General features: G+C 35.0%; 1 protein-coding gene across 1 annotated transcript in view; it reads right to left on the minus strand.

The window, feature by feature from the left end:
- SNTG1 (syntrophin gamma 1) overlaps positions 1-21672 on the minus strand; it is a gene marked incomplete at both ends in the record, with an annotated part of 163496 nt that overhangs the window by 70687 nt on the left and 71137 nt on the right. Inside the window, one exon of the mRNA XM_082310700.1 lies at positions 4352-4390. Within this exon, the coding sequence (XP_082166826.1) occupies positions 4352-4390 (39 nt within the window). The remainder of the gene's footprint in view (positions 1-4351; positions 4391-21672) is intronic.

Consider the following 21672-nt stretch of genomic DNA (forward strand, 5'->3'; position numbering starts at 1 on the left):
ACCTTCAATTACCTTGCTACTGCTCTTAAAAAAACCCATGGGGCTAAGTGAAATTAAGTATGCCTTTTTTTTTTTTTTTTTTAAGCATAATAGGATGAAGACAGCAGTCCACAGATTAACTTGCAATGTTGCCACTGTGGATGCAAAATTCTATGGAAAATTTTGCTTAGATAGACAGAGGTGTAAAATCAAAACCTTCACATGCATTTTTGATAGAATCATAGAATCATTTATGTTGGAAAAGACCTTTAAGATCATCAAGTCCGACCTTTAAGATCATCAAGTCCAACCGTTAACCTAGCACTGCCAAGTCCACCACTAGACCGTGTCCTTAAGCACCACATCTACACATCTTTTAAATACCTCTGGGGATGGGGACTCAACCACTTCCCTGGGCAGCCTGTTCCAGTGCCTGACTACCCTTTCAGGGAAGAAGTTTTTCCTAATATCCAATCTAAACCTCCCCTGGTGCAACTTGAGGCCATTTCCTCTCGTCCTATCGCTTGTTGCTTGGGAGAAGAGACCAACCCCCACCTCGCTACAATCTCCTTTCAGGTAGTTGTAGAGAGCAATAAGGTCTCCCCTGAACCTTGTTTTCTCCAAACTAATAGTAGTAATATCTAAGTGTAAGAAAGATTTTAATCCCCTTAGTAACTGGATATTTATCATAAGGAGGATATTTGAGAGAAAAGGTTAAATACTGAAATTTATTAGTATTTATCAGGAATCTTCTAGCCATACAGGGAAGAAATGTAAAATATACTGTAGAAATTTTGTCACTGAGGGAGAACTGAAAAGCCACGTGATCATACAAGCCTTTTCCACCTGTAATGATTAAAGATAGTACTCTAAAAATTCTTAGTCAATAGATGTTTTTCAATGAACTGACTTTGAAACGTTGGGATGCATCAAGCACTGTATTGCTAGCCGGTTGAGGGAGGTGAGTGTCCCGCTCTACTCTGCACTGGTGCGGCCTCATCTGGAGTACTGTGTGCAGTTTTGGGCACTACAGTACAAAAAGGATACAAAGCTACTAGAGGGTGTCCAGAGGACAGCTACAAAGATGGTGAAGGGTTTAGAGGGGAAGCCGTATGAGGAGCGGCTGAAGTCACTTGGTCTGTTCAGCCTGGAGAAGAGGAGACTGAGGGGAGACCTCATAGCAGTGTACAGCTTCCTCACAAGGGAAGGAGGAGGGACAGGTGCTGATCTCTTCTCCCTGATGACCAATGATAGGACCCGAGGGAATGGCAGGAAGATATGCCAGGGGAGGTTTAGGTTGGACATTAGGAAAAGGTTCTTCACCCAAAGGGTAGTGGAGCACTAGAACAAGCTCACCCAGGAGGTAGCCACGGCGTCAAGCCTGACACCATTCAAGAAGCATTTGAACAACGCCCTCAGATGTATGGTGTGATTTTTGAGGTTGTCCTATGCAGGGACAGGAGTTGGACTCGATGATCCCTGTGAGTCTCTTCGACCTCAGGACATTCTGTGATTCTATGATTCTATGGTTTCATTATAGGTGCTTAGAAACTGTCAGTTTGTCTTATTACTGCTTTTTATTGAACAAGACGCATAGGGCATACAATAAGCCATAGAGGCATTTCCATCCTAAACAGATAACATGCTTGTAGTTTGGATTAATCATTTTAGGCAAAATATATCGTAAGAAAATATCTAGAAGTAAAATCCCAATCAGATCTGTTTCAGAGTTCAAGTTCATGATGTGATTCCAGAAAGAAGTTAAAACTAGCTATTCAAGTTCTTAGACAAAAATGTATTTTATTAAAATAAATGCCAAGATGATAATTTAATATTCAGATAAATAATGATGTGTTAATGTAACAACTAAAAAGGCCTGTTCTTTCCCTGCATATCATGTTAATGTCTGCTGCATATCAGAAGACAGAAATTAACCTTACATCTGTGTAGTCTTTTCTGACTTTTCACAGAAATACCTTATTTAATTTAAACTAAGTGATATTTCCTAGCTCCTTCTACAATAAAAAAAGACAACCCTCTTTACATAATGTAAACCCAGAAGGGAGTCTGGCTTTGAAATTAATGCTGCCTAAAATTTCAAGACATCCACAGGTCAATAAACCTTTTTCTTTCCCAGTGTTTATGGTCTCACTGCCCATCAAATCAGCCTCTCTCTATTCAGTTTCGTCTTTTGGTTGACTTTCTTGAAATGGTCCATGGCAATTCCTTTGGAATAGTGATTGATGCTGATGAGATTGATTCTGATGAGAGAAGAACATATTAATTGCAGGCTGCCCTAACAGACAACGTGACCAACAAGCTATTCAGGCCAAGAAAGATATTTTTTCCTTTCCAGTGGAATTCTAATGAAGAGGAAAATGTTTACTGATGACATGTGCCAAGAGTTCCAAAATAGCTGAGATCACTGAATTAATATGTTAACCTGGTGGGACATTATAGTTGTTGTTTATATTTTTGTTGTCTTTTTTTACAGTAATAAAAGCAAAGAGATAAGTTCAGAATAAATCATAAGAATGAAAATGGAGCTAGTTAACTATTTTTTGTTTACTAGGCATTTTGTCCTTCCTTCTTTTGAGATCGGAGCATTTCTTTGCCACTGCCAGCAACTGATGTCATAGAAACTGTTCTGAAAATGCCCAAATGCAAGTGTTATCTTCAATTGCTGAATGTGACAAACCACTTCCTTTCTGTGACTTCAGGAGGCAAGAGTGAGATAAAAGCATCTAAAAATTTGAGTAATTGTCGTGCAGACGAAGAATTGAGGATCAAGAGCAAATAAAAATGTACCTAATTTTTTATTATGTTTTATTTATTCTAACTTCTTTTATACATACCCATGTAGCTGCTATTTTTATTATTATTATTATTATTATTATTATTATTGTCATTCATTTATTACGATTTGTGGACCTTTTCATGAAGAAAGCAGCAAACAAAATAGTAATTCCCCCTCCCTTGTGAGTTACACTCAGCATAATTCCATACTAATAATTCCATATTAATAAAGTTGGACCAGAGACAAGGAACTGAGAAATATGTTGACTGGGTGAAAATGTAGTGTAAGGAGGTGAAAATGTGGTGTAAGGAGGTGAAAGTGCTTTTCTTCCTCAAATCTGTCCTCTTGAAGGCAAGTTTACAGCTCAGTCCTATACATATTTCTCTCCTTCTACAAGGAAGTAATTTGTTCCCTCTGATGAAATCAGATTTCTCTGTTTCCCCTTATTACAAGTTTCTTAAAAAGAAATCCCCATTATGTAATAGTTGTGATTCACAACACATGCATACTTAATTAACTGGTTTAATTACTAAACATGTACTCTGTGATAAGTAGCCCAACACAAAATGGTCACATTTTCAACTGTTGTTGTGCTATATCACAGAACAATTAACGGTGTTACTGTAGTATGGGAACAGACTATGTTCCAAATGAATCTTTGATCACTTTACAGTGTACTGGGCTTTACCCTGCATATTTTTATTCGTGCTTTGTTTACATAGTTTTCTAAAATATATGCTGGTCTTTTTGAGGAGGTGTGGCTGTTGTCCATTCTTACTATGGTCTCTAGCAACTAGAACCTCAGAATTTCAGCCTTTAACTTCAAGCTGCCTGTAGGTTTTCTTCTAAAAAAAAAAAAAAAAATTGTGGAAAAACCAGATTTCTCAAGACACACAGTTCTGTCCCTTCTTCCCCTGGATCCAATCACCTGATACACAATTGTAGAGAAAAGCAGCAATTGTGCTCATGATGCATTTTGCAAGAAACCATCTCTTTCCGAGGAATCTTACTCCCTTTTTTTAAGACATTGCAGTGCCTTCCAGTAATACAAGACTGTCAGTGGATGAAATTGGAGACAGTCAGATGATTCAGTTTCTTCCAAATTCTGCTACCAGCCTGCTCCATAACCTTGTGCAAATATTATTTTTTTATGCCTTCATTTAGACAATAGAAGTCATAAATTTTTAGAATTTTAGAACATTGATGGATACTGGCTAATTCTGTGAAGCATAACAATACCATTCCCCCTTTTATAGTAATTTGGGTAGTTACTTTTTATAATAATATGGGTAACATGCAATCTGAAGAAAACTTTTATATATATATATATATATATGTGTGTATATATATATAAGAGGTTAATTTGAAAAGATTAGGCATGATCTTACTTTGACCAAACACTCCAGTTCCCTTTGACTTTAGAAAAAAAAAAACTTGTTTTGAGGCAGTAAGGTACTCTCTACAGAAAATCCACTGAGAATACTTGAGCTAGAATAATGCACAGCTACCCCACAATTAAATACAGTTGAAATGAGAATTGTAAATGAAACAACACCAAATTTTCTTTTTTCTTACCTGCTGGTTTACGGGAAAATTCCTGTTGATTTTTTTAATCTATAAAAATGAATAAAGAAATAGATTAATACTCAGTCACTAGAAGAAAAACAAACAAACAAACAAAACACTCAATTTTAGAGACATATATCAGAAAATCCCTCCCTAATTATGTATGTAAAAAAATTTAAAAAAACAAAATCTCTTGCAGTAAAGAGACTGAAATCTTTGACAAGCTCATGTGAATAATGGGACATTTCTGCGGTCACTGTGTGGTTCATTCTGCTGTTCATAATATCGGAAAGGAGAATACATGCCAAATTATTTCTGAATTCTACAACACTATGTCTTTTGGGTTTTTTTCTGATTGGAAGCTATAATATGAACTAGAGTATTTAACTATATAAGTAATTCAGAACAACTTACTGCCATCCACCAAAGTCATCAAGCTTTAAGCAAATTCTTTTCCTTAAAGAATGATGGAAAATTGGGCTGGAATAGCCTTTGCAACATCCCTTACTCTACCCTTGTATCCTAGGTGCAAAATCAGTTTTGATAATTGTTCAAGTATTTTTTTCTTAAAACATTCAACAATACCCCTAGGTAAAAAGTAAAGAGAAAACCAGTCTGAGACACCTGATTCATGAAGGGTTTGTGTTTAGCCCTGCAGATCATTGACTCCATCTAAATAAACATTCCCAGCTTTCTGACACAAAGCGTCCAATACAAGGAGAATAAAGTGTGGAACACACACATTCCTGCCATTAGTAGAACAAAAATGCTCTTTTTTATTTTAAGCATAAGCCCTGAAAGCTTTTGAGCCAACCCAGTAAATCTACCATGTGCATTCATGACAGATACGCAATACCTAGAATTTATTTTTTGCTCTCTTATGTTAACTTTTCACAATTGTTTTCGTAGCTATGGGTAAATAAGTAGAACACATCTTTAAATTAAAGACATTGACAATTAGGAATCAGTTGTATAGCCCTGAAATCCCTGAAACCACAGTGTAACATTTATACTGCTTCAACCAGAGGTATATCTTTTTAGAAGAAAAGAAGAATCACCATTGAATTTCCTCCAGTGTTTACAATATCATCTTTAAACAACTATATGAAGAGATGTGAGTGGCACTGTGTTTTGCAGACTTAAAAACAGACTGTTTGCTGCAGTGGTAACCTCTTTGCATTCTTCATGCAAATACCAAGCAAGTCTGTAAGTCTGTCACTGACATCCCACAGTTTTGCTATCAAAGGATAATTCTTACTGTCAAGAACATGCTGGCAAGTAATTTCAGTTGGTTTTCAAATGTATTCTGAATCAAGTGTCAGAAGAACATTTCTACCCTCCCTTCTTGCACGTACATCAGCTGCAGTTTCCTCCTTTCTTCAACGTAAGGTAAGGGGAAGCATTAGAGGAGCTAGGACATTTGGTGGACAAAGTATTAACATAAAATGAATCCACACTTTATAAGATACCAACTATCTTACACGATTTCTTAAAAGAAAAGGTGATGAAAAACAAAGGTTATTGACAGAAAAACAGATTTCAAGACTTTTGGGATTTATTCCTAAATCTGACATGAAATACTCCAGCATGATAAATCCCTGTTTGTGCTAGTAGGTGCTATTAAAATCCTTGTCAAAACTGTGTATTTCCTTCTAGTTTAAGGAAAGACTACAGTCAATACTGTAATTTAAGTTATGAAAGAACATTGTCAAGAAAAAGAGGTTTTACTATTCTAAACAAAACACTGAAAATATCTCTTTAGGGGCAAGTTAGTTACATATTAAATACTTTGATAGTATTTTTGTTCACTTCATATAGTGATTAAATTTTTTAACAGAAAAAAAGTACATTAGGAGCCTTGTGTACTTTTAAATGTTCCTGGAAAATGTAAATGCAGGATCCAAACATCATTTTCTCATTCACAAATTTCCAGCTCATTTTTTAAAGTATGATCTAAGCACCTACATTGCATAGTTGTTTTAACTGTTGTTACTTTGAACCAACGTTGCTCTTCCCAGCATGTTACAAATACACTGAGTAAAATTTAATCTACATATGATCCAGATCCACCAGTCCTTAAGAACCAAAATCTAAATGTAAACATTTTTCACAAACAAAAAGAGAAAAAAATATCTTCTGTTACTTGATAATTATCTAAAAGAGAAATGTTCCTTCAGTCTTCCATAACATTACTGAACTCATTGTAATACTATTATTTATTAAGCACAATCACAGCACACAATTCTATGTAACTGATGCAAGTGAATAACATTTGTTTTCATCAGAGGACACCAGTACAATACACTGCAAACATATATGCACATAACATTTTTAAATAAAACACCCTGGCAGATACTACATTAAGAAAGAAAGGCAGGCACTCTGAGAACATTCTTTAGAAAGATGTGTTTATCCAGAGCAATAAAAAATCAGGAGTGGCACAAAAGGAGACAAAAGAAGAAGCTGGAAAGACAAAGGGAAATATAACTATACTTTTGCTATTGTCAGACACAGGACTAGATGGATATTTGTTCTGGTTCAATACTAGCACTTAAAGCTCTCATGGATCATCTTAATCCATCTGGAAACTAAAAGTTTTCCTTCGAATCCTACGTATAAGTAGAGGAAGGAAGGCCTGAGAGAGATAGTCTTCAGGTCTCAACTGGAAAGCAGTCCTATAATTCTACAAGCTTCCTTTAAAATTATTGTACTGACTGTCCTTGTATTATCCAGTTGTGCAAAGTATACAGAGAGCTTGCATGTTTTGGTGATCTCCCATACATACAGATATTCAATAAATAGTTTCAAAGACAACAAAGAGTGGCTAGTAAGACTCAGGAATGCTCCCCCAAAAAACAAATCAGTTGAACACAAATCATTCCTAACAGAGGTCTTGAACTGATGTATGGAAAGAAAAGATTTGTATATTCAGAGTTATTATCAATTTATTTCATGTAAGAGCACTATCGAAGCTCAAATGGCCATCTGAACTATGATTGCAAACCTGCATACCACCAAACTTTTCATTTGTTTTCTCACTCAAAAGGATTCAGTGATGCATTGAACACTACCAGCACATAAGGAATGGATGGATATTACAAAGAAATACCAGATTTGTCGCTATTACATGAAAGTATAGTGGGAGCCCTAAGGACAAAAGAACAAAACCTAGTCTTCACACATCTGTGATGTTCCAATAATAGGACTGCAATTAATTTTATTTAAATTAAAAAAAAAATGTTCACTTAGATGAATGACTTCATTTAATCCTGCAATATTTAACCCCTATTCTTAAATTTGGACATTACCTTAATGATAATATTGCTATTGTGCTTTTTTAAAGAGGACACTTGTGTTACAAACAACACAGTGTCACAACAGTGAATCTCCATAATTAAAATACCAGCAGCAACACGCATATTATTAAAGAGACAATGGTAACACCTGAAAGCCAGTGCCTGAAAAAGCTACTATGGTCCCATCTGAAAGTGAGAAACTACTGAAGATTTACTAGAAAGACTGTGAACAATAAGAATTGAAAAAATATGAAAAAAAAACCCAACAAAACAAAAACCAGAAGAAGATACAAGAAGCATTGCTTCAGATAATGAAACGCAACTGGATAATTGTGGTTTATATCAAAATAATCGTTGCTCATTGGAGTATGATTACTGCAGTATCAATCACAGTAAGAGTAAAAAGCTGGTGTAGGTAATCAGTAAAACATCTACTCACAAAATAGTGAAATATATTCCTCTTGAGTACCTCTTTCATTTGCAATTTAAAACAATTTTACTATTCACCAAAGAAAAACAGTTTGCAATGGAAATCCATCTGAATACTTCATAGGTATTCAAATCCATTTTACTTCTTGTTAAGAAAACATACATAGATTCCCGAGTAAACATGTAGTGATCCTACAACTATCAATTCAGTCCTCCTTTGAAGATATCAAGGACTTCCATCTGAAATATAACTATTCCAGATTCCCCTAGCTAATCTTTTTTAAATTTTGAATTCTAAGTCACTTGTATTCAAAATACTTTAAATATAAACCTTATATGTCTTTAATAGCTGGAAATACTAGAGTCTAGAAGCTATCAGAGGCCTCCAGAATACATATTTGATTATTTTTCTCTGAATTCTCAACATTCAAGGAAAGTTTTGATTAAATTCCACCCTGTTTTTCAATAATGTTTAACTTAGCTGTTTCTATATCCTTCCTCTATACAATACTGATTAGGACTTATGTTAAAAATTAAATAAAAGAAATGCTAAAGTTTCAAAATTTTCACTGCTGAAAGATACAACAGGGAAAGAAGTTTAATAGTTGGAAGATAATGCTTGGCACTAGATATCTACAATTCGTTTCCACAGAATATCATTGACTTATTATGGGATCCTAAACTTCCAAACTTCATTACATGAGTTAGTTTAAAATAACATGCTTGAGTTATTATACTTTGGTTTAGTTTGACTGAGAATACAGCAAAATAACATTTAAAGTTCAGAATATGGTAGGAGTAGCAGATCATGGTGATTGGTTTAGTAGATGACAAAATGCAAAACAAGCAGTTACATCCTCAATGCATTACGAGATCAGAACACCAACACCCCCGAGCTTCAAGATATCTGTACCTGTCAAAAAAACGAGGTTAAGGCAAAGAAAGGAACTAGATTTTAAAGCAAGAGCACAGTGAACAAAACCCTGGATCACTCTCCTTCACAAAATCACGGCAGTAATACACATCTGTCTGTACAAACACCCATGAGAAATGCTTGAATATACAAACTGCTGAAGAGGAAAATAATCTTATTAAACAAGTGTGCTAGATATGATTAAGAAATGTCATTGATCTAGTCAGAATTTTTTTTGGAGATGGAATAATTTTTTTCAAAGCATATATATATATAGTTTACAAAGATAAATGTAGTATGCAAGACTGACATTTATTTAATGCATTATATCTGTGCTTGTTATAAAACCTGGATGATGACAAGACAATATGCATATAGAAAAAAACAAGGCTGGGTGTTTTTGTCATTCGGAAAGTATTTATGTTATAATTTTGGTAATTCATAGCCATTAATAAGGGTATTAAAGTCATGATGGAAAAATCAAATCTAAAAATGAATATGTACTGTATGTAGCTAGTGTTAGAGTGACACCTCACTTGAGGTGATGAGATTGGTATTTAACAAGGATGGGTTTCAATGGGAATAATTATATAAATGCAAATGATCAATCAGATGGTTGATTATCTCGTTTAGATGGTTGCTTAACAGGTCTGCATCTCTTAGCCCCTCTGTCCACCAGTTATTACTGCAGAATAAGCAACCCCATGTAATTCTTCCAGCAGAAACCAGATTATTAAATTGTTAAAAATTGATCTATATGTCTCTTCTGGTTTAAAACATCAGATTCTGTACTTTCTGATTTCTCAAGGAAAGTAAATAATGTAGATAACTCCAATTTCAATTTTACTTTTCACTTACAATTTCATTACAGCATAACATTTAGACAATATAATATCTAGTATATAGTAATTACTTTCAGAAGTATTCACAGAATGCCAAAGAAATGGGGACTTTAGTCTAATGGTAGCCATAGATTGCCTTATCCTAGTATTTTTGAATGCAGTTGCAAGCACTGATATATGTTCATTCCATGATAATGCAAAAGAATAGAAACATATGGCTGAAAAGCAACTCAATGCATCAAAGCTGTCTGCCCAACCCATTTGTACAGTCCTGCCACCATGGCACTCTCAGTGCCTCATGAGCCAATCCATTAGCAAGTACAGCTCTACATAGCATTGGAAGTTTTCTTTATGTCAAAACAGACTCCTGGTTGCAGTTTAAGCCCATTACTTCTCATGTAATCCATCACAGAAACAAAGAAGAAACTGCCTGCTCTCTGTGTAGCTTTTCTAAAGTTGAAACATTATTTTTTTCTTTAGGCTAAGCAGTTCCATTTCATCCTGTATTTCCTTGCAAGTTCATGCTATTGTCAAAGAAGCTAAAGCCCTCTTTGGTGACACTGCTTCTGCACACAAGCATTGTAGGACACATTTTTCCTGCATGACCAGGACGACTGACTAGCACATTACAACAGCTCTGACCCCCTCAGCCTTCTTCCAAGAGTCTCATAGTCACTTTTGGTCTGCTTAGAGTCACACTGAAATCGGTCATGCCCGCATGAATGAGCAGTCCCAGTTAATTGTCATTTGACTAGATGGCTTTGGCAACATCCCTCAGATTTAAGCTCCTGGGAGACAGAAGGCTTCCCACAATGTTAGGTCCAGTCACTAGACCGAATTTTTCATCACACACAGGAGTGAGTCACTCATGACCTATACATCTCTTCCTCATTGGAAAGGTGATCATTAATCTCACAGCTTTTCCAGCCTGCTAGGTTTTCATTTTATTTTTTCTCCACTCTGTCATCAGGCTTGAAACTTCAGTTACTGAGGGCAGCATTATAATGCATCACTGCCTGAGAAGGAACCATTTCCCTATGAAGAAGACCTACAAGTAGAAACCTCTTGTTAGCCAAGTTTTCCTCATTCACAGTAGGTACTATTGTGGATCTTCCTGGCTTGTTGCCAGTCATCTTATCCACACCCTCCGATTCCAGATTTCACTCAGTTTGACAGCTTTCTCATGCAATTTCTCTACCTACTTCTTAAGAGATTTCTCTAGCAGGTATGCTCCAATTGACGCATCCTCCTGCCTCCTCAGCCTTCTTTGGGAAGGGAACTGCAAACCATAACTCCTACAAATTCAGTTTAAGATTTGGATCAAGACATCTATAGTTTTGGTTCCCTTCTAAAGTTTCCACTTGTACCATTAGCAGGTCCTGGAAGAAAAATACCTCATAACAGAATTTATATTCTCATCATCAGTTTGGTCTGTATATGATATACTTGTTGAAGCTCACTACTTTCCTTGTTTTCCTTCCCCCTAAAAATCCTATTCACAGCTTTTGAGTTGCTTCTTTACTCAGTCACATAGCTCCTCCCTTTTTAGGTCCCTCTTGCCAATCTGGTCTTTTCACCCTGACTTGGCTGAAACATAATGAGAGGCAGTTTGTTGAAGACTGCAGCTAAACCTGTTTTGTTCCTACAGTCTTAGTCTATCAGCAGGCCTCTGACCTTGCCCATTAAGAGTTCACAGTTTGCCGAGGTTTGCATTATTTCAGGACCCCTCACTTTGGTATAGATAACAACATTTGCAGTTCATACTCTGGCATTTAATAAGACAAAGGGGGTAGTAAAATGGCAGAAGAAATGGGGAATTTTACACAATTATATATAACACATGAGACAATTAGCCCTCTTGACAGAAGCTAATGCCCCGTAGAAATGTAGCTAATGGTTTTTAAAATATATTTTAGAAATATACTATAGCATACCAGTCTAAATGAATTCCTGCTGGCAAAGTTCAATAAATTGGCCAGTTGCCAGTGGCCTAGACAAATACCTTTACCTGAGGCAATGAAATTAAAAAAGCTTTCTGTAGCCTGTACAGGTATTATATCTTCCTTCACACCACCACCAACCGAAGTTTGTTTACTTTAGTTTGAGTGGATTAAAAATAAAATTATAGGAACACCTAGTCTTCATTGTATTGTGTCATATTTCACTTTTTCTGTCTAAAAGAATTACACACTTTTATTCTCTCGGAGCTCTCAGAAAGAATAGCAATATTTATGAGACAATTTGGCTGACAGCACCAGATAACAAACTGCTTGTGAGTAAGCTAAAAAAATCACCTGGTATTACACTACTTGAATAATTTGGTTGAAATAATATGAAATAGCTGTTGAGACATTAGGTTTACATGATAATGAACTAGGTATTAACACAATTGCTAAATTTGATACAAAAAAAAAAATCTTTTCATGTGTCATTGTGAGATAGGCATAAAAACCTTAGTTTTTCAGTATTTGTTTCTGCTGAAAGCTGTATATGTATATATGTATTCATCTGTATAACTAATCATTTTAAATTTCACTTGAAACACTACAAAATTACTTTGTAGTACTTTTATATTTAAAGGTCATGTCCTCATATTTTGTAAAATACTTCTGGTCCCTCCTCCTTATACACGATGAGGCTCACTATACTCTGCATTCAGATTAATCACAAACTCACTCTAGCGCTGTGTTCTGTTATACTCTGAGTTGGTTTTCAATGAAAAACTCTTTTGCAATAAAGCTTCTGCATTGCCTTAAGAAGGAAAGACTGGACTCTCCTTAACCTCTTAACAAGCTGCTGAGCCATTAGCTTGAAAAGTCTTGAAATTTGTTCCCTTCTAAAGAATGCATTTCCTTCTACATATATCCAATTTCACCTCATAACTGAGAATTCATTATAAAATACTAAGCAAAAGTACTCATAAATATGGGTTTTCTCAAGTACCTTCTGGTATTTCTGAAAAGGAATGCTCAAATACTGAGCCATATGGTCATATACAAGTGTAAAAAGAGCTGTGTATCTGTGGGACCATGACTGAAATGCAGACCAAGGGGTAGAATATGTCAAAGTACCAAAAAGGGTAGGGTACAATTTTTTGCAGAAACCAATTAATTTTCAAGCTCAGATTTTTTTTTTTTTTTTTTTTTTTTTTTTTTTTTTAAAGTGTGTTAAATACTGAATTACATTTGAGGACTGTTTCAATTTTAAAGTGTGTTAAATACTGAATTACATTTGAGGACTGTTTCAATTTTGATAACAATAATTTTAAATTGACATAGTAGTAATAAATGGTATGTTTTTCTTGTCTTGGATATGACCTTGTAATCCTTAAACAGGATGAGTTTTGAATAATTAAGAATCAACAGGATTTTCCCCAGCCTCTCATGAATTACCAATTTCATCGCGTTAAGAATGACTAAGACAAGCACTGAGGATACTACAAGTAAAGTTAAAGATGACTTTTGCTTTAATATGCGTTTCAGACTTACCTATGAGAAAACAATGAACTTTTTATATTATTTTTATTTCAATCCATTATAATGGTCTAAATATCATCTTTGAAAATCATTTTACAACAGAGAACAAAAAAAATTAAAACAAATTTAAAATCCATTTAAAAATGATATATTCCTGCATGAGTGAGAGTTGTCACATAGTATATAAAGTTCAAGAAACATTTTTAAGATCTTTCATTGAAAGCGCATCTGTGTCAATAGATTTCAGAACAGCAACTCACTATCTAATTTCATTTCAGCAGTAAAAGAGATTGTTGAGTCAAAAGTATGGATTTTTGCTATATCAATAGTTCTGGTAGTTCAAAGGAAAACATAATGTCATAAGTTAATAAATGCAAATAATAGCATTTCATCTCTTCAAGATATCAACATGTTTCAACTTCTCTAAGTTTCAACAACAAAAAACAATATCAAAGGAAGAATCATCCTTATGACACTTAAATTATTGGAATAAATTAAACAAATTATTAATTTTTCCACAATGCCTTCTCTCATTACTCTAGTGAAGTTTTAGTTATCAATCATGGACATTACCTTTCCTGAAAGAAAAAGGCAAGGCACACATATGCTCAGAAAATTACTACAGCACTGTAGTTAAAAGAAAAATCATGAAACAAATTATTCAGCAAGGCTACAATGAACCATGAAGACAGTGGCATGAGTAGAAGAACACAAAAGCTATAATTTACAAGTGAAATGCGTATGTCAAGCTGCAACAAAAACACGTGATGTATAATGAGTAAAATTGTGTGTGGTTACATTGTTATATACTGTCACAACGTGGGAATTAGCTGTATAAACTTGACATTATTATAATAACATTTAAAATAGTAATATATATCAGAATGATGTGTTATTTGGAGAATTTAGAACTGAACAAAGCAATTAAATATCTGAATAATATCATGCCTATTCATAAAGCATAGGCTGCTGTGAGAGCATAAGCTCAAAGCTCAAGACGAAAAAAATCCCAAAGATGAATGAAGGCAGCAATTCCTAAATCAAATACGGAATTACTCTTTCACTATGAGTACTAACTGTTCTTAGCAGTAATTAGGTGGTTATTAACACATACAATACAATTTGCAAAAAATTTACTTTGGAGCTGGTCATGACTGAAAAAAATAGTAATGAAATGAAGTCATAGCTACATAAAGACAGTTTTTTACCTTGAAACCATATTCATTGGGTGTTCTAAGCCACACAAAATTTATCATTTCTACTTTACTATTATTTATTTCATCTGGAAAATATCTGTACTCAGCAAACAGATTTAGAACAGAAGTTCAATCTTTTGTAGCTTATGAGTAATGTAATTAGGACACAGTTGGAATTACAGAGAATGTGTATATTTAAAATTCTTCTCATTAATGTATAACTAGTCCCCTGTCTGGTTTCTAATGTATTCTGACATTATTCAAGACTGTTCAACACTTATAAATGGTGACAATTATCTGTTTACAACTGACCTTTTGAGTAAATTCTGATCCAAGAGAGCATTCAGTACCTTGACGTTGTTGTCATTGTCTACCAATAATTTTCTTTTCAACATGCAGTGAACCAACCCTTTCCTTGGCCTCTGGACTTTATCACTGGTATATGTTAAAACTATTTATTTTCACCATTACTGCTTCCCAGCTGAGGAAATCTCATCTAGTCCTACCACCTTTCTTTCTCATATGATACTTCCCGAGCCCACTCTCAGTAACAAATTCTACTTTGCTATTTCTTTCCTGTTTTAGGTTAATGAAGAGTTCATCATTGAGCCATGTCCCTTCTTGCACTTTCTTTTCTTTCCAGTGGACTAGTAGAGTATGCATCTTACAGAAAATATGGCTATCTATTGATTTTTGATTATACAAGTATTCATATATGAAAATGAAAAAAAAGTTCTTTAGTACTGGTAACACTATTGGTAGACTCCCCTGTGATCTACATAAAATACAACTGAGATAAAAGTAGTAAACAGAGCAACAAAGACAAACAATATAATGAATGGCTAAGAAGCTGATGACAGACTGATAAAAAGAGTGGCGGTGTTGAAAATAATCCCATTGTTAGTATTAACTTTTCTTGTCTTCTAATGCTTGGGATAGAAGACACCAACATGCAAAAATGTAAGATTTTTTTAAGCTGAAAGGTTAATGTTTCTGGAGCTAAAGGTTTCTTGTCTATTCAAATCCAAAACAAAAAAACATGTCTCAGAGTTGTAGTTCTGATCACATAAAACCAACATGGCCAGTGGAGCTACACAGACCAGTAATGCAGCAAGTCAATTTTTTTATTATTTGCTGATGACCTGGTCAAGATGCAAACTGCCTTCTAAGTCACTCCATTGTAAAGAATGAATGGTATTATAACCAGGAGCAAGTGGGAAGTTTCTGTGAGTCTGTCTTTAGGGTTTAAAAAAAATATGAGCATAAAATGCATAAGCTGTGATTTGTTCTACAAACTTACAGTGGTAATGGGAAGTGGGTTCAGAAGACTAAATAGTGGTCAGACAGCTGTAATTGCTTTAAGCTAGGTTTGGCCTGCAACCTATCCAGCTATGTAAATGGCAACTTAATTTACTGGTAAAACCATCTGCAAGCCTCAGAGAGTTCTAGTTGCTATCCAAACCTAGGGACTATTCTTTTTTTATTGAAATTGCATACTGTGTTTTCCTGACTTCTGCTCATTACATTTTGAGATGAAAATGCTATTTATGGTTACTGTTTGGTAAATGAATGTGCTAATCTCCATACTGCTGCAGCAAGAGTAGCTAGTTTAATTAAGGTGCAGACATACTTTGCTAAATAGTCAGGAGAGGTACACTGACTATCTTGTTAGGCAAATAACTTTAAAAATAATCTGTTTAAAACAGCTTGTCAAGAGTCTTTTCGATTTTTTTTTTTTTGCTATTTAAAATTTATAGATTATGTTTATACAGCAATATCAAGATCCATTTATATTAATCTGGTGCAAAAGGAAACAATTCTGTTGTTAAACATGCATACAGACTATAATTTATGAATTATTTAAAGAGGAACTGAAAAAGAATGTTTAGCTCCACAACTCCATAGGGGTTGTGTACAGCCTAAGGACATATTTCTTCTTGTGAAACACCCTATTTATGATGTAAAAAAAAAACCCTTTAAAATTAATATTGCTACTGTTACAAAATGACCCAAACATTTAAATAGGATGCACACACTACTAAAATATAAGTTTATGAGTAGCCTGTGGTTTTCTGCCCACAAAGAACAAAACAAGTGGTAAAAATAATATATTCATGTCCTCTAGCAAGTGCATCATATAAAAGTTTGTAGAGTTGAATGACACAGCTCACTGCTGAAAACCCAAACATATATGTAGTCATCATTCACTCGTATAATATTTAATAATTGTAAAGCTAATGTCCTTCAAGATTTGCTACTTATTTGCATTTGCATTTCTATGATTCCTCTTACAATAATAAACTTCAAGAGTTTGTTTGCAGACATCTGGAGTATCTCAGGAAAACTCATGAGGAGAAAAATCTTTGCGACACCTCAGAATAGTTCATGGAAGTGACTAACAACATTAGTACAGCAAAAAGGGAAACTGAAACAGTAAAACAGGTGTCTGAATGTCAGTTCCTTTTGTCTCTTTGGCAGCACCTTTCTTCATGAATGGTCTTAATTGAAATGATATTCACAATTCAGTGGACATTTTCCAATAAAATACAAAATTTTCCAAAAAAATAAGTAGCACATATGAGAAAAGGAATATTTTCTTCTTTCTGAATAGAATAGTAAAGCAATACAATGGGCACTAATAGGAGTTTTTCTAAATCTACACAGCAGCTATGGGTTGGTATTCCAATGAAGAAATATTAATCAAACATATATCTAGAAATGTCCAGTAAAACTTGTATTTTCCCCATACAGTAGTAAGGCTATTATTTTCCCCAGGTACCTCCGTGGGAAGGGAAAGTAGCATCCACATTGAATGGGAAGGTACACAGGAAAAGGAAAACAACAAATATTTTCATTTACATCCTTTATTCAGAAATGACCAAGTCCATTGCTCACAAAGAAAAAAAAACGTTTTGCATCAATATGGCTTCCCCAAAGCAATGTGGGCTAGTTTTGCAGTAATAATTACGCCACAAATTAAGAAGCCTCAGCCCTCCAAAATGGTGGAGCATCTCAAGGAGCATGGATTTTAATTTGGTCTCAAAATCTGAGACACATTCTTGTTATTTTTTAAAACTTTTGTGGATTGCAATGGAAGATCCAAGAAGACAAAAGGGAAAAGAGTAAAGAAGGCTTATCTGACTACAACATTAACAAATACAGAAAATCCCCAGTTGCTCAGTTGAAGACAGCTATATGAGGCCTGGTTTTGCTGATCTTTCTTTCATGGCAAACTTGGCTGCAGAAGTTTGTGCTGACTTCTCTCTTCCTGCCGGAATATCTACCCTATGTACCCAGCTTTTTAGTAGTACTAAAACAACTGTTTGGGGGATTGCACTGTTAATAAGCTTAGTGAACTGAGTTGGGTTAAAAAATCTGTAAAAATAAAAGCTGCACTGTAGTATAGGGAGTGAAGTGTCTGCGTCCAATGTGGTCATGGTAGGTAATACCAGAGTACCCACCCATGATATAGGACATACAGTACTCAGGCTGAAGGAGATAGGCACATATCTGCTGCACTTAAGCAATACTCCCACTGGATGAATCCTACTGGATAGGCTGGATGAGATCCCTGCCTCCTGCTAAATGGCATTGGCATGAATTTTACATGTGGCTCAATGGATGGCAAATAAAACAGTCCCTGAAATGGGGAGCAAAGCCTCAGTCCTGCTCTGTCTTCAGACATCGTTTGGCCAGGGGTGAGGCAGATGGCACAAGGCCTGCAGGCTGAGTAGCATGGAGAGCTCCTCTCTCTCACGTCAGGGTGACTCTTCCAACCTGTAGGCTATTATGCTAAAGTACCCTCTTGCCACTTCCTATTATAAGTGGGAGAGGTAGGTACTTAATTCAAGGAGATTGAATTACCCTCTGGAGATGTCTGCATTCTTTATATAGTTAATGGGACAGAAGTAAGTGCCTAAGTTAGGATGACTGGTTCACTTTCTTCAAGTCTTAAAGACATTTTCTTTTATCCATTGACTACGTAGGGAGTTTGGGTGGAGAGGTTCTTGCCTTCTCAGGGACAAACGCCTAACATTTCTGTGAGATTACTTAATTTAGCTAAATTAGATTGAATTCCTATGTTTTTACAAAAAAGTAGTTACAAAAAAGAAGTCTAGTTCCTCGGCAATCAGATACCAAAGAAGAACTGCTAAAACCCCTTTGACAATGTTAAATTGGCTGAATTATGTGAGAAGCTGCAGCACGTTGACACGCCGTAGGAAGTTTTTAATACTTTTTATTACTTTACAAAATTACCTTAGGAAATAAACACAATGAAAACAATATTTTCTGCTAGGCAGTTAACAGATTCTTCCCTGGAGAAAACTGCTGTAAGTTTGTGTGATCATTCACCGACAGACATAACCATTTTTGGAATCTGCACATATACTATTTTACTCTGCTTTTTTATTAAGACTCCTTGTCTGTACAAACAGGAAATCTATAAAACATGCAAGTAAATCGCCTCTACATAGATTAGTTGCACATATTCAAATCTGCCTCTGAACAATTTGATCTAAAGAAAAATCACTTTATCCTGTTGTTTAAATGGTCAGTGCATTATTGACACAATGGGCTACAAAAATACTTTTTACTGATCTTCTATGTGGTTTCAATGCATCACACTGGAAGAGGAGTAGAACATCTATCAGTAATTTGAAATGAAAATAAGGTTTGTCTTATTACATTTGAAAAGTAGCTTCATGAATAAAACTGGAATTTATCATGTTAAAGAGCTAAATTGTGTATCTGCATTGACCTTACATCATCTTTCTGCTAATATAGCTAAAAGTAAGTGTAAGGATTAACATGCATCAAGTTCTTCCTCGGTTGCATTTTATATTTTATTTTACAATACTGAACAATTAAGTAGTCACAGGTGAGATGAACAGGCAGTCTTTAACTACCTGGTTGCCTCCTTTCCAGTAGTGTTTTATGATTTCCTCATTCTCTGTATCTAAAAATTGGTGACTACCTTTCCTATCACAGGAGATCTCATATCAAAATAGAATTCGGGAGCCCAGTATGTACACTGTAGTCATAAAGTGCTCTCTTGGCAGAATAAAGAATTGATTACCTGCATCAAATATAAAAATGTATAGTCATTTTAATATCAGACAAACATATGTGATTAATACCTTCTGAGACATTATTCCATATAGCAACGGATTGCAGGTTTGATTTCAGAAAGAAAGGAAGCAACATAAAAATTGTTTTATACATTTTTATAGATTTAATATACTTTTCCTTCTTAATATTTAACACCTATTAAATCTTATTTTCTGCGTCCATATTTGTATATATATGTATATATACACACACACACGTAGCATTAAAGCAGTTTACTTTTTATTTTTCCTTAGTCTTCATGATAGGGTTTAATTCTATGATCTCATACTGTTCTTTCCCCAGGGTGAAATAACTCTGATGAAATTCAGGATTCTATGAAGAACACTGCATCTTTGGGACCTCTGTTTCATTTATTAGCAAAGTTCAAAGTTATTTGTATTGAAGAATCAGGACAAATCCAGAAAAGCAAAAAGCCCCTCATGTTTAAGGGAGCTACATTCCCCAACAAATCTACTTTTATCCACTCTTTGCCAGCAAGTTCCTAAATTAATTCAAGAAAACTATTTAAACTAAGTATTTTCATTCATGAGCAATAACCTTTATAGGATTCCTAACCTGAAACACTATCTGAAAGGGTGAAAAAACAGGCAACTGCAAAGAAGTCAATGGAACCTGTGCTTTATGTTACTTTCTAAGTAAGTTACGGTTATTTCAGACCAAAGTTATCTCAAGTGATTCCGTAAATGCAGTAAAGAAAATTTTCCTTCATTTCACTGTGCTACAGTTCCTGATTGGTACAATTAGCAAAATACCTTTTTCAGGCTGTAAAATTGTTCAAAGAAATTTTGAAACAATTAAAACAAAAAGAAAAAAAAAAAAAAGCAGAAACCTCTTATATGCTCATTACAAACACTGCAAAAAGGTAAAAATCACCAAAGGAAATGAATAATTCTTCAGTGCAGCAGCTCACAGAGTACCATGCATTGGGAAATGAGAATAAAACAAGGTGCTTCATTCTCAATTTTTCAAGCTTGACTTCATGACCTCAATGATAGTCTTTGAAATAAGCTTTGTATGTAATTACCTCATTTTATGAAATAAACAAACTGGTGAAAAAAAAAAACCCAAACAACCCTGCAGTCATGTTGACGTCCACATAGGCGATCAGCACAGCTGTAATTTCAGACTTTTCAGACTTTCTCCACAGATGCCTGTGACTTAACTACCGAGGTATTTTTAGGAGATAAGAAACCTGTCACAGAGTTTCATAATACCTTTTGTTAGTAGAGAAATGGCAAGTCCAAAGTATTTGGAGCTCATTTCCTCTGCAGCACATTCTGCCTAATGGTTATTTGTTGTTTTGCCTATTTCCCCATCAACTGGGCTTGTTTGCCCCAACCTCTTAAAACTGTCCTGGAATTACTGAAATTCCTGTCTTCTCCCCCACTCCTCTGCCTCTTCCTCTGAGTCCGTTCTCTTCCTCAGGCGAATATAAGCTGTGAATTACCTGAATCCACTGGATGTCTACGGCACTTTATGAAGCAAGACAACCAAATGGAGAAAGCGTTTTCAACACATTAGCCTACTAATAATGTATACCCTGGGGTGCTTTATGGCTTTCTGAGTGCATTTCAATTTCTTTTAATTATTTTTTTTTAATTGGTTGTGGGAGAAAGACAAAACTTTTGATGTAACCACCTTTTAAAAATATATTTTAAAAGTGAGTAAGAGGAAAGGGATGTGAAAACAAGCTAATCTTGCTTTAAAATACAAATAACGATATTCAAGTTTGCTGAATGACATTCAGTTGCTGTTTTATCAACAGCAGTTTGTGATTCAACAGCCACTTTCAACTCACTCTCACTTAAAATAAAGTAATTGTGGAATACTGAACAGTTTACTGCACAACAAACACTAAGTTAAAGTAGCTGGAAGTCTCCAACTGCTACTGAAAGGGCAGCTTGGCATTTTGGCAGGAAAGGGCAACTTATAATGAGTACTTTATTTTTCCATGTGTTACCTCTCTGCAAAACCCCAAGTGGCTTACCTGTGTTCCCAGTTAGACTGCTCCTACTTCCTTTATTCTTGTCATTGTTTCTTTGCCACTT

This window comes from Platalea leucorodia, assembly GCF_965183815.1.
Source record: "Platalea leucorodia genome assembly, chromosome: 1".
Lineage (NCBI taxonomy): Eukaryota > Metazoa > Chordata > Aves > Pelecaniformes > Threskiornithidae > Platalea > Platalea leucorodia.